Source organism: Cannabis sativa, chromosome X (genome assembly GCF_029168945.1).
Source record: "Cannabis sativa cultivar Pink pepper isolate KNU-18-1 chromosome X, ASM2916894v1, whole genome shotgun sequence".
NCBI classification, from domain to species: Eukaryota; Viridiplantae; Streptophyta; class Magnoliopsida; order Rosales; family Cannabaceae; genus Cannabis; species Cannabis sativa.
This window is the reverse complement of record NC_083610.1, coordinates 7,660,374-7,674,990: the sequence shown is the minus strand read 5'-3', so window position 1 is coordinate 7,674,990 and position 14,617 is coordinate 7,660,374. Positions and strand designations below refer to the sequence as shown.

The 14,617-nt window shown below is 35.5% G+C and overlaps 2 protein-coding genes across 5 annotated transcripts; both read right to left on the bottom strand.

Annotated features, from left to right (window-relative positions):
• Positions 1-2,816: 2,816 nt before the first annotated feature.
• On the bottom strand, positions 2,817-5,746 carry LOC115703174 (plastid division protein PDV2). The gene is made up of 2 exons (XM_030630693.2): positions 5,177-5,746; positions 2,817-3,561 (listed from the first exon to the last, which is right to left on the bottom strand). Exons 1-2 carry the CDS (start codon positions 5,426-5,428, stop codon positions 2,926-2,928), a joined length of 888 nt encoding a protein of 295 aa, XP_030486553.1. The 5' UTR covers positions 5,429-5,746; the 3' UTR covers positions 2,817-2,925.
• A 3,332-nt stretch (positions 5,747-9,078) lies between these two features.
• On the bottom strand, positions 9,079-14,349 carry LOC115703172 (uncharacterized). 4 transcript variants are annotated; one of them, XM_030630687.2, is made up of 12 exons: positions 13,880-14,341; positions 13,577-13,717; positions 13,237-13,315; positions 12,785-12,871; positions 12,339-12,455; positions 11,684-12,115; positions 11,172-11,578; positions 10,822-10,921; positions 10,661-10,720; positions 10,486-10,572; positions 10,197-10,325; positions 9,079-9,817 (listed from the first exon to the last, which is right to left on the bottom strand). In XM_030630687.2, the coding sequence occupies exons 2-12, from the start codon at positions 13,660-13,662 to the stop codon at positions 9,512-9,514; spliced, it is 1,890 nt and encodes a 629-aa protein (XP_030486547.1). In that variant the 5' UTR covers positions 13,663-13,717; positions 13,880-14,341; the 3' UTR covers positions 9,079-9,511. The 4 variants fall into 4 exon arrangements, with proteins under 4 accessions (XP_030486547.1, XP_030486546.1, XP_060961283.1 ...); XM_030630686.2 differs by having other exon boundaries at positions 13,577-13,706; XM_061105300.1 differs by lacking the exon at positions 10,197-10,325 and having other exon boundaries at positions 13,880-14,349.
• Between the last annotated feature and the right edge of the window lie 268 nt (positions 14,350-14,617).

Below are 14,617 nucleotides of genomic sequence, written 5' to 3'. Positions count from 1 at the left end.
TTAGGTTCTAGTCATAACTGCAATCCCAACGAACACTGTAGATGTGGTGAATCCAGTCACCATAACCGGCACCACGAGTCTGGCCTCCTTTAGATAGAGCTATAGTAACTTGTTAGGTCCTGCAGTCCATGTCCTACCAATCCTGTAGCCCTTGACCTACCAAGTCCTGCAAGCCTTGACCTGCCAAACCCTGCACATCTTGGGTAGCTAGGCCTCCTCTGTGGGTCTATGGCTGGCCAAGATTGCCTGGCAGGACACTATCGTGGTCAAACTGATACAGGCATCCTAATGGATCCAAGTGGCAGGCCCATGTCTCCAAGGGAGGACCTTCCATAGACGCCTCCAACTGAAGGAAGAGTCCTTGGGGGGCACCCCCCAAGAACAACAATTAGATTTCATCCTTGGTACTATGCAAGAGAGACGAGACCAGGAATTGGCGAGCCTACTAATGGCGAGCCCCATGTGAACTTAGGAGAAGATCTTGAGTTGGCCAGACTCAGGGAAGTTGTAGGCCATGCAAGCGTAATTGAAGAACCACGCACTGCTGAGTGCGATGCATTCACTCAGCATAGACGCGAATTCCTTTAAGAACCACGCGCTGCTGATCGTTATGTACTCGCTCAGCAGATATGCGAATTCTTGAGATGGATGGATGACCAAGAGTACATCCTTCGATCTCGCCACGTAGAGTTAGATCGCCACAACAGAGAGGCCAGCAATCTAATAAGGTAGTTACACCAGAGAACCGATGGAAAAGGCCAGGATCTCATCAGAGATTCACTTCAAGGAAGACTTATTGATAGATCAGGAAGGGTCTATCAATATGTTGATCAACCCAGTTCCCCACAAACTAGGGCAGATCTTCCCTTGCTAGAGGGAGGACAGACCTTTCCTCAAAGGTCAAACGGTAAAGACTGCCAGATCACGGTAACAAGGAACAAGAGGGGTCATCCACGGTAGGAATGGAAAACGGGGCAGGTCTGCCCCGACCCGCCCCGACCCGACAAGGCATTTCCCCGCCCCGCCCTGCCCCGCCCCAATTGCCTCACAAGCTTAATCAGGTCTGACCCGACCTCACCCAATCGGGTTGGATTTGACCTGATATTTTTTCTACTACTATTGCAAGCCATGTGTACTTGACTTTCAATTTAAGATCTGGACAATATATATGTATGTGTACTTTGAAATTTTGATGTAAATTTGACAGCTTTTGAGAGTCTAAGTAACAAAAGAGTCTATTAGAGTAGCTCCAATGCTATATGTATTCACGTTGCTCATCAGCCTTTTGTCAGTCCAAGAATCAATCAAGATTGCTTGACAACTAAAGAAGATTTGTGGGCTGCTATAATTGCTACTGTCAAGCAGCGTAGGTGAGTTATTTTTCTATTTTTTTTATAATTTTTCAATCAAAAAAGTGTATTAATATAATATTAAAAGTAATTTAATAATATATTAAATAATAGAGTATGGGTTCATTCTCATGACTTTTAAAATTGTTTAGCATTGGAGTAAATTTAAGAATAAATAGTGAAAAATGATGTGGATAAAAAAAAAATATATATATATTTTAAGATAATGTGAAAATTGTTGGCTATTTTTTAAGATGTTTGCATTGGAATTGCTCTTAGTAATTTATTCTTTTACCATTAGAGTACATTTAATTTGTGTCAGATGATAGTAAATCTACCATCTAGCATTATTATAATTTCTAATTTCTGTAAAGGAAATTTTATTAAATAGGCTTAAAAATTTTACCCCGTATTAAAAAAAAAAAATCAAATACTTTGATATCAATCTATCTCATTTTAACATACTTTTTTTTTGAAGACTCATTTTAACATACTTATTTTATCTATTTCAATTTTTTTTTTTTTAAAAAAAAAACATCACTCATTCTATCCATGCATCTTCTTCTACAATTTATTCTTTTAATGATTTAATTGGGGATATTTCTAGTCTTCTTTCTTTCCTTATTTCTTATAATATTCATGTCAAACGGTCACCCAATTTACCTCTATTGATATATTCTATTATTGTAAATAATTTGTCCTTTTAATTTATAATAACAAAGTACTCCTTTAAAAAAAAAAAAAATTAAAGAATTATCTCTCTCTGAAGCCCTGAGTTCCCTTCCCGTCATTGTGACCACCACCGAAAGCCCCCACCAAAGCCCTAAGGAGGCGTTTGGTTGAGAGGAATGAAAATATAGGAATAGGAATGAGAATGGGAATAAGAATAGGAATGGAATGGAATAAAATTTAAAATGCATAAAAAAAATTGATAAAAAAATAATTAATTTTTTTTTCTTGTTACATTGGAATGGTCATTCCTTCCTTTTTAAAATGGAATAGCCATTCCACCAAAATGGTGGAAAGAGCATTCCATTGGAATGCCATTCCAATACTTTAAAATGCAACCAAACAAAGGAATGGAATGAAAATTATTTCCTTTCCATTTCATTCCATTTCATTACCTCCAACCAAACGCTACCTAAGTTCTTCCAGCGCCACCTCTTCTCCCATTGAAACCCCAGAAGCCCCAATAGAGAGAGAGAGAGAGAGAGAGAGAGAGAGAGAGAGAGAGAGAGAGAGAGAGAGAGAGAGAGAGAGAGAGAGAGAGGTGTTAAAATGGGCATATTAAGGTATAGTTTGGTATAAGTTATTTTGCCGGGGGTGTTATTAGTTGTTGGTTAATGTTTTGAAACAATAGAAATTTCCTCTATCTATCTAAGCATTACACTATTTTTTTTAACAAAGATTACAATAATCTCTCTCTACCTTACCTGGAAAAAGGAACGTGATAAAAATTAATGGTACTTGTGAAATGAAAATTAGCCCTTAAAAAAATTCTTGACCTCAAGTAATATTAAATAACAAAAGATATACATAGGGGAAAGAAAAAGAAAAAATGAACGCAAAGACATACTTAACCACACCCATAGTTTACATCTGGTTTGGTAGCAGCTGAAGAAAATGGGACTTCAACTCTCTCTTTCACAAGGCATCGTGCCTCCCCATTTTCCACTACTAGAATTCTCCCAGGGGGACAATCAGCGTTTGATCGTTTTTCTTCACTCACTGGTTGATGGAAAGAGCTTGAAATCTTCAAAGAAGTGTCTCTATAAAAAAATTTAGGCCCAAAACCAGAGAGACTCAACACAGATACCACACCTACAATAGTGAAAACAGTTTTGGCTGCTGCACCCAGAAAGAACCCAAGCCCTCTTGAACTCTTATTCTGCTCTGAATCACTCGTGTTTTTCTTTCCTCCATTTTCTGGTTCAACAGACACTACCCCATTTTGAACAAACTTTTGCATGGACGAGAATTGGGGCAAATAGCTGTTTCCTCTGCGCAGAGAGTGTGGAGCACGAGTTGGATAAGGAGGAAGCAAAAGATCATTGTTCTGATCCACAGTTTCACCAGCAAAAGCAGAAGCCTCATTTATAACTTCCAACTCGTCACCCTTGTATTCCTTCAACTTATCAAGTAACGCCTTACGGCTCTGCTCAATCTCAGTAAGGGCAACTTCCCTTTCATACCGTTGCTGCTGTTGCAAAGCCTGGTGATAAAACAAACACTTCTTAAGTTGAAAAGCTGAAGTCCAGCATGTTCGATTTTATAAATATAGATATAAAACAGGTTCAATATGAGCTAGACCAAGTTCAGGACTAGAACACTGTTATCCCTGAAAAAATCCAAAAACTCAACAAGTACTCGTTACAATTAATATGTATTGGCACCAAATGAGTAAGATAAAACTTTCAAAACATGTATTCAGAGTGAAGAATGATGTTTCACTGATCCCATTCCTTATTCCCAAGCTGAACGAAGTCAAAAAAATGGTAGATACTTTATTTAGAGATCCAGAAAGAGTTCTTTTTTTATTATAATACTATTAAGGCATCATAAAGCAGTAAAAGAAAGAAAGTGTGATGAACACAACAATTCTGCGGAAGACCTTCAATGAAATCCATAGAAATATCCTCCCATACTTGGTCAAGAATGGGTAGAGGTTGGAGCAACCCCGCCGGAGATTGAGCCAGATATTTATTTTGTTGGCAAACAGAACACTCAGCCACAAACTTCTGACCTCACAGCAGACCTTGAGTGGTTGTTGGAACCTGAAGCATTGCTTGCCATCCGACCTAGTACTCATAAAACCAGCCCTCAAGCTCTAATCAAGTGGAAGCATCTCCCTGAATTCGAAGCTACTTGGGAAGATTTTGCTGTCATCCAAGCTCAATTTCCACACTTCCACCTTGATGACAAGGTGAAACTTCAGGTCAGCGGTATTGATAAGCCTCCCATTACTTTTGTCTATGCTAGAAAAAGGACTAGGGGACCTAAGGGTGGTGCTGCCACAGGGGATAACTTGGCTGTGTAATTGTGGTTGTGGGTTAGTGTGTGGCTGTGGGGTGAGTCACAGGGGATTATAGCTGTATGTGATATAAATAATGTAAGTGGTGGATTTTAAGGGGTATTGAGTGATTTCTTTAGCAACTGTAAGGAGAGACCAGGCTCTAGAAGACCTGGGATTTTAATAGCAAACCATTGTTCTTCTCATTCTTCTTCTTAATTTTATTTCTGAAATTAATTGATAGGAGATTCCTATCACTCCATTCTGTGATTGCATTTCTAGTGCTTGGTTTGGGCATGTATCCAAGCATCTGTCGCCCGGAATGGGAGGGTGATTAGACAATCACCAATGACTGTACTCATCGAATAAGTGTGTGTGCTTAACTAATTCAATTAGATATAAAATGAGGATTTTCATTGAGTTCGAGAAAACTATTATTTAGCTTACAACTTCATTATTCATTATTGTTTCCAGGTACACCAAGTCATTTTTGCTTAGTCTAGAAAAAAATGTTTGTAATGTTTATTCTATGTGATATTACCATGTAAAAGGCATGTGTTTATAATCCAGATATGGACATATTCAATATTATTTTACTGTTGCTTTTTTTAATTAAAAAAAAATTGAGTAATCATGGAAAGTATTAGTAAAGAAAGCATAATGACCAAACATATTTACGAAAACCCTGAGAAACGGCATCACACACACACACACACACAATACTAAAGCCGAAATAACTTGCCATATGTACACACACTTCGTAATTGGAGCTTATCGAAGAAAACCCTAATAAGAAAAGGAGTTTCAATAAGCAAACCTGTAAGGACGAGAGCTGGGTCTCAAGGGATTCAAGGGCATCGCAAATACTCAAAAGCCTCTGCGCTTCTTCTTCTTCTCCTTCTTCCTCTTCTTCTTCTCCAAGCCCTCCGCCATGGACTCCATTCTCTTTCTCCAGTAATAGGTCATCTTGAAATTTGCGAGGAGAGGTTGCCTTGTGGATGCAGTTCCCGATCTTTAGCCGTAGCTCAGTGGCCCTAGCCAGTACCAACCCTATGCCCTCTTCCTCCATCCCTCTCTCTCTGTCTCTCTATCTACTTCTTGGAGCGAGAAATGTGACAAAAATGACTGCAAGGAAAGGAAAGGAAAGGGAGAAGTTTGCCCCTAACCGCCAAAAGGAGCTGCTCACTGCTTCTGACTTTACACCGATTTGTTGCTTTTTGAGTAAAATCTTTTTATATCATAATAAAATTTCTATGACTCTGGTGCTCTCTCTTCTTTCTCAAAAACTCCATTATTATTGTTTTTCCATCAAATTTCAATTTACATTTTCTTTAATTTTTAAAAATGGGAAAAAAGTAGATGTGTGGGTCTTCGTGGGTATTGTTGTGGTTCACATACAAACTAAATACTTATTTGTTTTATTCAGAAAAATAAATAAATAATTATTTTTTAATTTAATAATGGGATATTTGAGGCTAACCGTTTATCATTTCTAATGGGAAATTTGAATTTTTATGCCTGTAATAAGGGATAATTTTTTTTCCCTAAACTAATACTTTTTTTACATTGAAAATATATGACTACTTTTTCAAAACCCCAAAAATACCCCTCTCAAAAACTCAAACCCTTTCTCTCTCATTCCCTCAAACTCTCTCTCCATCTCTCTTTCTCTCTCTATCTCGGCATCTCTTCGCCGCCTCACCCAAACCGTCCCACAACCTCCAAGGCTCAACCAAAGAGCACGGCTCCGACGACCTCCACGACCACCGAGGACCACCCAGCCCCCCTCTCTCTTCCTCTCTCTCAACCCGTGAGGACCACCCAAACGCACCACCACCTCCACGGCTCACCTCCACCACCTCCGACGACCACCGAGGACCACCCACCACCTCCGACGAAGGACCCAACCCCCATCTCTCGGACCCAGCCCCCCTCTCTCTTCCTCTCTCTCAACCTGTGAGCCTCAACCGAAAACCAAAAAAAAAACCAGGGGTCCGATGGGGAGTCCGACGGGGCCGATGGGGGTGGGGGGGTCCGATGCTTGCAAGCTAGGGAAAAAATTGGGTTGGGGTCCGATGGGGTCCGAGGGGTCCGATGGGGGGTCCGATGCTTGCAAGTTGGGGGGTCCGATGCGGGGTCCGACTGGTCCGATGGGCCCGATGGGGGGGGGGGGGGGTCCGATGCATATGCGGGTTGGGAAAAATGGGGTTGAGTTATGAGAGAGGTATTTTTGGGTTTTAGATAAAAGTGTCGTATATTTTTTAGTTTGAAATGTATTGGTTTAAGAATAAAATATTAAGATTTTTTAAGTATAGAAAATCAAATTTCCCTTTCTAATCAATATATCATCAATTAATAATCTATCCATATATAGATGTGCGCAGCCTTTATCATATGGTACACGGTATTATACATGAATCAGTAATATTATAAGAAAATTAAATTTTTATGATTAATTTTTTTATTTAATTAGAAATTTTTTTTTATTTTTATATTATACGGGCTGGGGTTGTTTCATCAGCTGAAAAAAAATAATAAAAAAAAGTTTTTCAGCAAAAAAAATGATAAAAAAAAAAGTTGTTTGACTTAAATATGTTTCATATAAATATATTTTTTAGTATACTATAAAAAGAGGTATTTTTTAATATTTTCTTTAATTAAGTAGCTAATTTAAGCATAGAAATTTAAATTTCTCTTTTATTATTCACTATCGTGTTAAAAATACTGTAAATTTTAAATTAGTCCTAATTAATTCATGAGAATCAAACAATAGAATATAAATTAGCGGAAGCGTACCGGTGTCCATAGAATCGACATTTAAATAGTTTGATCTTCCAATTTGCGTCAAAACTTTTCTCTGAAACTTTTTCTCTTTATGATGGGGATACAAGAGTGAAAAGATACGATACAAATTGGGAATCATTATCGTTTATATTACCAACAAATAAAACTGTTAGTAATATTTATTGACTATTTCTATTTGGCCTCTCATCAAAATAGAAATTGTCCTTATGGTATGCACATATTAAAATCATGACAATCATGCCCTTAAGTCATAAATTTTATTCCAAAATAGACCACATAAATTTGACTTATGCTTTCTCCTTTCATTGTCTTGCCAAATTGTGTAATTTGAGATACTTAATTTTATTTGTTGATCTCATGATTTTTGCACACTTATTCATAAATTTATTTCTGCAAATACTAAATGTTCTTGGTGGAAATGTCTGTATCACTATTGTTTATTGTATTTTAACTTTAAGATTTTAATATAAGTATTTTATTTATTCTACACTCTTAATGGGTATTACCCATGAATGGATAATATTAGAAAATTTTGAGTTTTTATGATTAATTTTTCTATTTAATTAGAAAAATTTCTCATTTTTACATTACATGGGTTGGGATTGGTTCATCAACTGAAAAAAATAGAAAAAAAAAAGTTTTTCGGCAAAAAAGTTGACTTTGACTTAAATATTTTTCATATAAACATGTTTTAATTTAGTGTAAAAAGAGGTATTTTTTAATATTTTCTTTAATTAAGTAACTAAATTAAGCATAGAAATTCAAATTTCTCTTTTATTATTAGTTATCGGACCAAAATTTAATGGTTTAATATTTTTAAAATTAATATTTATAGTTAAATTTATTTAGTATCCATTAATGGGTAATACCCATTGAGAAATATTCCATATATATATAGTTTAATCATTTATGGTTATTGATTATGAACAGTGTTTATTAATTTTTTAATATATATTTAAAATTTTATTTAAATGACTATAATAAATTTTAATGATAGTTATTTGATGATTTTAAAATATATAATAAAAATATAAGATTAAAATACACGATTTATTAATGACATTTTATTTTTTGCCAACAAAAAATTAAAATGTGTGAGACCCAATATTAAAATATAACAATAATAGTATGCCACATGCCATTAGCATCTTTCTGACTTACCCAAACAATTATAGTGTTCAAGAGTTTTGAAGTGACATATCATATTTATTATAATAATTTGAAGATCAATCTAATTACAATCTATTATTATATTTTTTTTGTCAACTTCCACGATCGAAATCACATGTCAAAATATTTTTTTTAATTTTCTTATAGCGATATTCGTTATAGTTTTAATATCATCATTGTAAATTTTTAAAAAATTTCGAATAATTTACAATCACAGAAACAAAGTTTCTAATATTCTAATTTATTACGCTTGTTCAAAAAACTTTAAACGTATTTTCAGCACTTAAACCATTCGAAATTTTTCAAAAATTTACAAATATAAAACTGTAATCTTAATGAATACTGCCATAAAAAAAAATTGAAAAAAAATATTTCAACATGAATTTTCGAGTACAAAGATTGACTAAAATGTTGTAATCTCTATTTTAAAACATTGATATAATCTAATTAATGTGCTCGTAATTCATTTGAGGTAGTGTTGTCATGAGTGAAAATCAGACCCTATTAATGATATTTAAAACAAATCACCAAAAGAAAATTATAATTTAAAATATTAAAATGATTAAATTTAAGTACTCATAATTCATATCAAAGTTCGCAGTGTTGAGATCCTATGGTGACTTGTAGCAATGCGAATGAAACCCCAATTTATGTAATGATTTCGACAAGTGACAACACATTAGCATTTCCACATCACTACATGGATCTTTAGTAATAATACCATGTCAAAACCAGCTGAATATATATTACATAAACTTCATGGCCGTTCTATATATAACAGTATTTTCCTTTATCAACAGTCTTTGAATGTGAATGACAGAAGAATCAGAACCAAGATTCATGACCAAACAAGCTCAAGCTTTAAACTGAGAAAAACTCATGACTTGATTTACAAGTGAATGCTAGACTCTCTCTTTCTTCCTTTTTTCTTTTTCCAATATCATCTTTACCCAATTTGAATTCATTTCCATTTCAAGGTTTTTTTTTTCTAAACTTAACCATCTTGAGCCAGTTTGATCATCCTTCTGGTGCCAACAATGAAAGGTCTAGTAGTGATTCATCTGTCATTCACTCATTTTGAGCTTAACTATAAGTTTAACCCCCGCCATGACACAAAAGTGAGTGGCCAAAGTACAAGTAGAGGATCATTCTTGGCACTCATACAAGAAGGATTTGATCACCAAGCCACTTCTTTGGAAAGCAAATAATGGAAAGTGAAGTTGTGAGGAATCCATTCAATGCCCTTCCAGAATTTTTTGTGCTGACAGTGATGATGAATAGTCTTTCTTCGAGAATCAGGTACAAAATGTTCGACCATCTCTACCAAATCTGCTGGAGATAAGCCTGAATCCTTTGCAAAAGACTCCACAAGCTTAGGGAGAAGGATTTTGTGCTCTTTCTGCATAACGAAAGTTGATTGAATATACTCTTCCTTTGCCATCTCCAGCTCCTCAAACACTCTCTTTGGTGTGTACACACGGACCTAACACAAGGAACAGTAACTTTGAGATAGATCTTGGTAACAAGTGCCTAAAGAAAAGCTATGAAATGGAAAGTTCTTCCAGCAGGCTCCTGTTATGGACCAATTTTAACACTTGTAATTAAAAGTTAGTGAAGGAAAGTAATTGCTTATATGTACTCTAATGTAAATCACTTGATGATAAGATTCCTGATTCCTTAGCAAGCCTCTTGGGAGTATCTTATCTAATACTTTCTTTCATTTTCTTGAAATATACTCAGAGCAGAAAAGAAGACAGACTAAGGAAAAACAACTCATCAAACAAATTCAATAAAAATAACAAATAATTTTTTATCTTCAAGTAGAAAAAAGAGGCATAATGTATGTTACGAAAGACAGTTACCGCAGGGTCAGACTGGCTTCCTGAGCATAGTCCAAAATGTAAAAGAGGTTCAGGATGCTCAATGGCAAAAGCTTTTCGAGCGTCTCCAACCTTGAATTTTGTTTTTGAAGAAAACAGTAGCCTCAACCACTGGAGATAGTAGTGAGCTAGTTAAGCCATAACAAAAAGTACGAACTAGCATAGAGAATTCCAGGATATAAACCACAAAGTACCATTCATTAGATCCAGTACAAGAAACTTTCGGAAAACAATAAGGTTTAGTCTATCTAGAAATGAAAATGAAGCTTACTTGTCCAGGTCGAGGCAATCGGCATCCCAACATAGAACTCTGAATTAAATCAACACTAATGGTATGACCTCCCACATTGTATGCAGCCTGAATCAAACACAGACCATAAGTAATAAGCAGTTTCTATTCTTTACCTTTTCTCTTCTTCAAACTTTATTTGAGAAAATTTGTTTACCTTTAGTAGTAAAGAAACTCTTTTAAGACTATTTTGTGGTATCCCATAAACCAAATATGCCTTCAAAATAATTGAAAACAAACAGAAGTATTAATCAGTTACTAAAAGTGTGATATAGAAGCAACAAATCAACAATTAAATTGGTAGTTTTAGATATTTACATGCATTACTAGTGAGTTATGAACATTAATCCAAAATGCTAGCTTCTCCTCATGTTTCATCTTTCTGATATCGATGTCTTCCAGCTGATAGACAAGGGATCTGCCAAGAAATAATTCCAACTTCAAAGATTTGCAAGAAATGTATGAAACAATGAAGAAAAGCAAGGAACAGATTTACAAAAGTCATGGGGAATCTCCAACTTAAATTACATGAAAATCACACTTGCAGAAATTCCAGTATCCCCATTTTAGATCTCAACTAGCAGCAACATTGGTGTAACATCAATCAAGTGTAGGAAATGTCACTCTGAAACAAAAGAACTGAGGTTTCGAACAATTAGATTGCGAACCTGAATTTCTTTAGCATATGCTCAACATCTTTTAGTTTCTCAGCATCTCTACAGATCCACTGAACCTTAAGCATTCTGCAGTAAGGGCCACCGGGTCCTTCTGGCCCCTCAAAGTGAAAGTGGTTATCGTGATGTGAATTGAAAAATGGTAACTTTTTACTCAACGAGCTCCACTTTTCATTCTGATTTTGTAAAGAGGCCTCATATATTGAAGAGGAGAATGTAACAGGAGGAGAGGAAGTGTAATCTTGAGTGATCAAAGGTGGGTCTGCAAGTTCACAGTATATGGCTGAGATACACCTAATCATCTCCTCTGAGAGACAGTTTGGTGTCTCTGGAACATGATCACTGAAACAGGTATCTAAATGCTCTGCCAGATTAGCATTTGGGGATGCATTCTCAGCTTGCTGTACAAAAAATAAGGAAAAATTGCATATTCACCAATTAAGGTACTACTCTCAGTAATTATAGCTAAAACATGTTATTTAGTTGAATTTCTGGTGTGAAATCACCTCCAACATAGACAAAGGTAAAGAGTGGTATGAATCTACAGCCTTATTTAGAAATTTCCTCGGTGATGCTCTAAATGAACAAGCTGAACGCTGAGATAGTGAGGAGTGACTCCGATGGATACTTGAATCCAGCAGTTTCTCTGGTTCCCATGCATCCACACATTCCTGGGAATTGCCAAGAGAAAACCGAGGAGAAACTGAACTCCCAGAGTAAATGACAGAAGTTTCTTTTTGGGGTATAATATCTTGTGAAGAAGCTTCTGAAGATATCCCTTTTTCTGTGCTTAAAACTGAATTAAGTCTTCCATTCACCGTCGACACTGACAACACTTTTTGATCAAATGTTTTCCTGTACAATGAGAGAAGATGTCGTTCCAAATACTGAATTTCCAGTTCTAGCACTGTGATTTCCTTTATTAGATCCTTGGTAGGCTGATGTCAAACAAAGGAATATCAACTATTAGCCCAGGAACATACAAGACTAAAAAAGTGAAGCAATAAAAACACTAAGTTATTTTTTTCTTGATCCATCAAATAATAGAAGAACTACAACGGGGTTGTAATACCATAGAAATTCGACTGTACACACAGAAGGAATAAGAGAAAGAACATTCAAATTAGTACTATCACATTGTAGAGTATAATTGATGGTTACCTTTGGTATTGATTCATCAGTTGCTGCTTCATGTGACAATGGCTGATAACTTAATGCATTTTCCAGTGCATGACGTACAGCTAACTGGTCCTCTAATTGCCTCTGTAGCTTCAGAACCTAAAGAGAGGAGAAAGATTTGAGACCTGATATTTACCATAATGACGCAGAACGAAAATAACACCAGATTTCGGATTGAGAAAAGAATTCAATTTCCCCTAACTACATTACCACATTCTTTACCATGAATGCAACTATGCAAGGGACTAGAGCCATAAACTAGTAGACAGTATCATTTTATGAAATCAACATTTCACAGAGAACAAGAATGAAAACAGTACATCTTGCAAATTATCACTTATCATAAGCTTCTTCTTCACAAACTATTAAAGGCAATACTTTCACAAGCTTGGCAATTATCTCTTTAAAGCTAGGATTAATATTATTACCTCCTGATTTAAAGAGCTCTGGACCATTGGTTTTGAGGGTTGCATCTTCCTAGCTTCAGCAGAGTCTTCTGTAATTACCATCTCCTTCTATAAAAGCAAAAAAGAATACCGGTAAGGAGAAATGGTCACTGGACAGTAGTCACAGTACCAGACCAGACTTGTAAATGATCAAGAATATGGTTTCATTCCTTTTTAAGAGAGCTCATTTAACCCATATGTAATTAATATGGTTGCACATATTTTAAGATTTTCCTAGGCATTAACAAATAAAAACATGTGAAAAAAAATGTTTCTTTACAAGTTTCCATAATTAACGCATTAAACGACATAAAAAAATTTATACATAAAGAATACTCTCTCTCTCACACACACACACACACACTTACTGTCTTTGTTTTAATACAAATGGCAATGGGATATTAAAGGTGCCCAAAATGTAACGAATATATTACCATCTTGACTTGGGAAGGAGCTTCCAGGATGGTATTCATTTTGTCCCACTTTGAGTTTCTTTTAAATGGATCAGTGTCACTGAAAATAACAACACAAATGAAATCATTAAAGAGTAAAATGTTTTACATACTTTACAGAGAGGAAAATCCTGGAGCATGTCTCACAAGACAAGAGATTAAGATAAAAACTTGGTAAGAACCTCCCAATTATTGAAACCAATATATTCATTGAGGCAATCTTTGTTCTTTAGATCTTACGTTTTCTCCCTTCTTTTGTTTTCTCGTTCAAAGACCAGCCACACCAAAAAAAGTGTAGAAAGTTAAGCGCGAAAAAAGATACCTTTTAGAGCGCTTATGCCTAGAAACACCTGCTTCCATGAGCTTGAATGGCTTCAAATGAGAACCCCGCCACTTTATTTCATGCATAATAACATAACGAAAATTGGTACTAGCTAGCCCCCACACCACACCTAGAGATTCACTGAACCAGCATTAATTACAGCATAAGCCAACATGGAATATTGACAATTGGTCATAGAAAAGCCCCAAAACAAAGAAACGGCCAAAAGACTTTAATAGAAAGAGCATAAACTTGGATTATAAACAAACAGATAACCCACTCAGACGGATTAGGACTACTCACCGCAGATGGGTTTTTGTTTTTCCCTTGAAAAGGTGCACCAAATCTGGCGTTTAAAGGAGCAAATTGGGGTTTCACAGGTCTATCTAATTTCAATCCAGAATCCCATTTCGTGTTTTCCTGATATTCGTGTGTGATACAACTAGAAACAGCTGCGATACAAGTAGAATATGCTGATTTTTTTTACACGTCTATACCATATAAATTAAAGGACATAGTGCTCATAAAGGTGATAATGTTTTTTGTTTTTTTTTTGACCAGTCGCTTGTCATAGAAAGCTATACCAACTTTGAAGCTTTAGCTATGGCGGGCTTTGACATTTACATCAAAAGAAGTTAAAAAGAGAAAAAAAGAAAAAATCTAGTTCGTGGCTTTGATTAAATGATGAGCAAAAGTAGAGCTCCACCATTAAAAAGAGGAACATAGTGTCAAGATACAGGGTTTTGTTTTACATTGTCACTCATGCATATACTGTAGAGTACTACAGTTGAAATAATGAGTGAAGGACATGGCATTGGTTCATCTTTTTGGTTAAGCCCGATTAATTAAATTCTTTATACTACATTATGGTAAACTTGATCATTAATAGCTGATTTTAACGATGCTAGTGATATTTCTTTCTCTTTTAAGTGGTGACTTGTTCAATCTTGTCATAGTCAATACAAATCGAATCTTAGTCCACATGTTTGTTCAAGAGTTGGTACGATTACTTTACCTAAAAACAAGCATATTGCATTATCA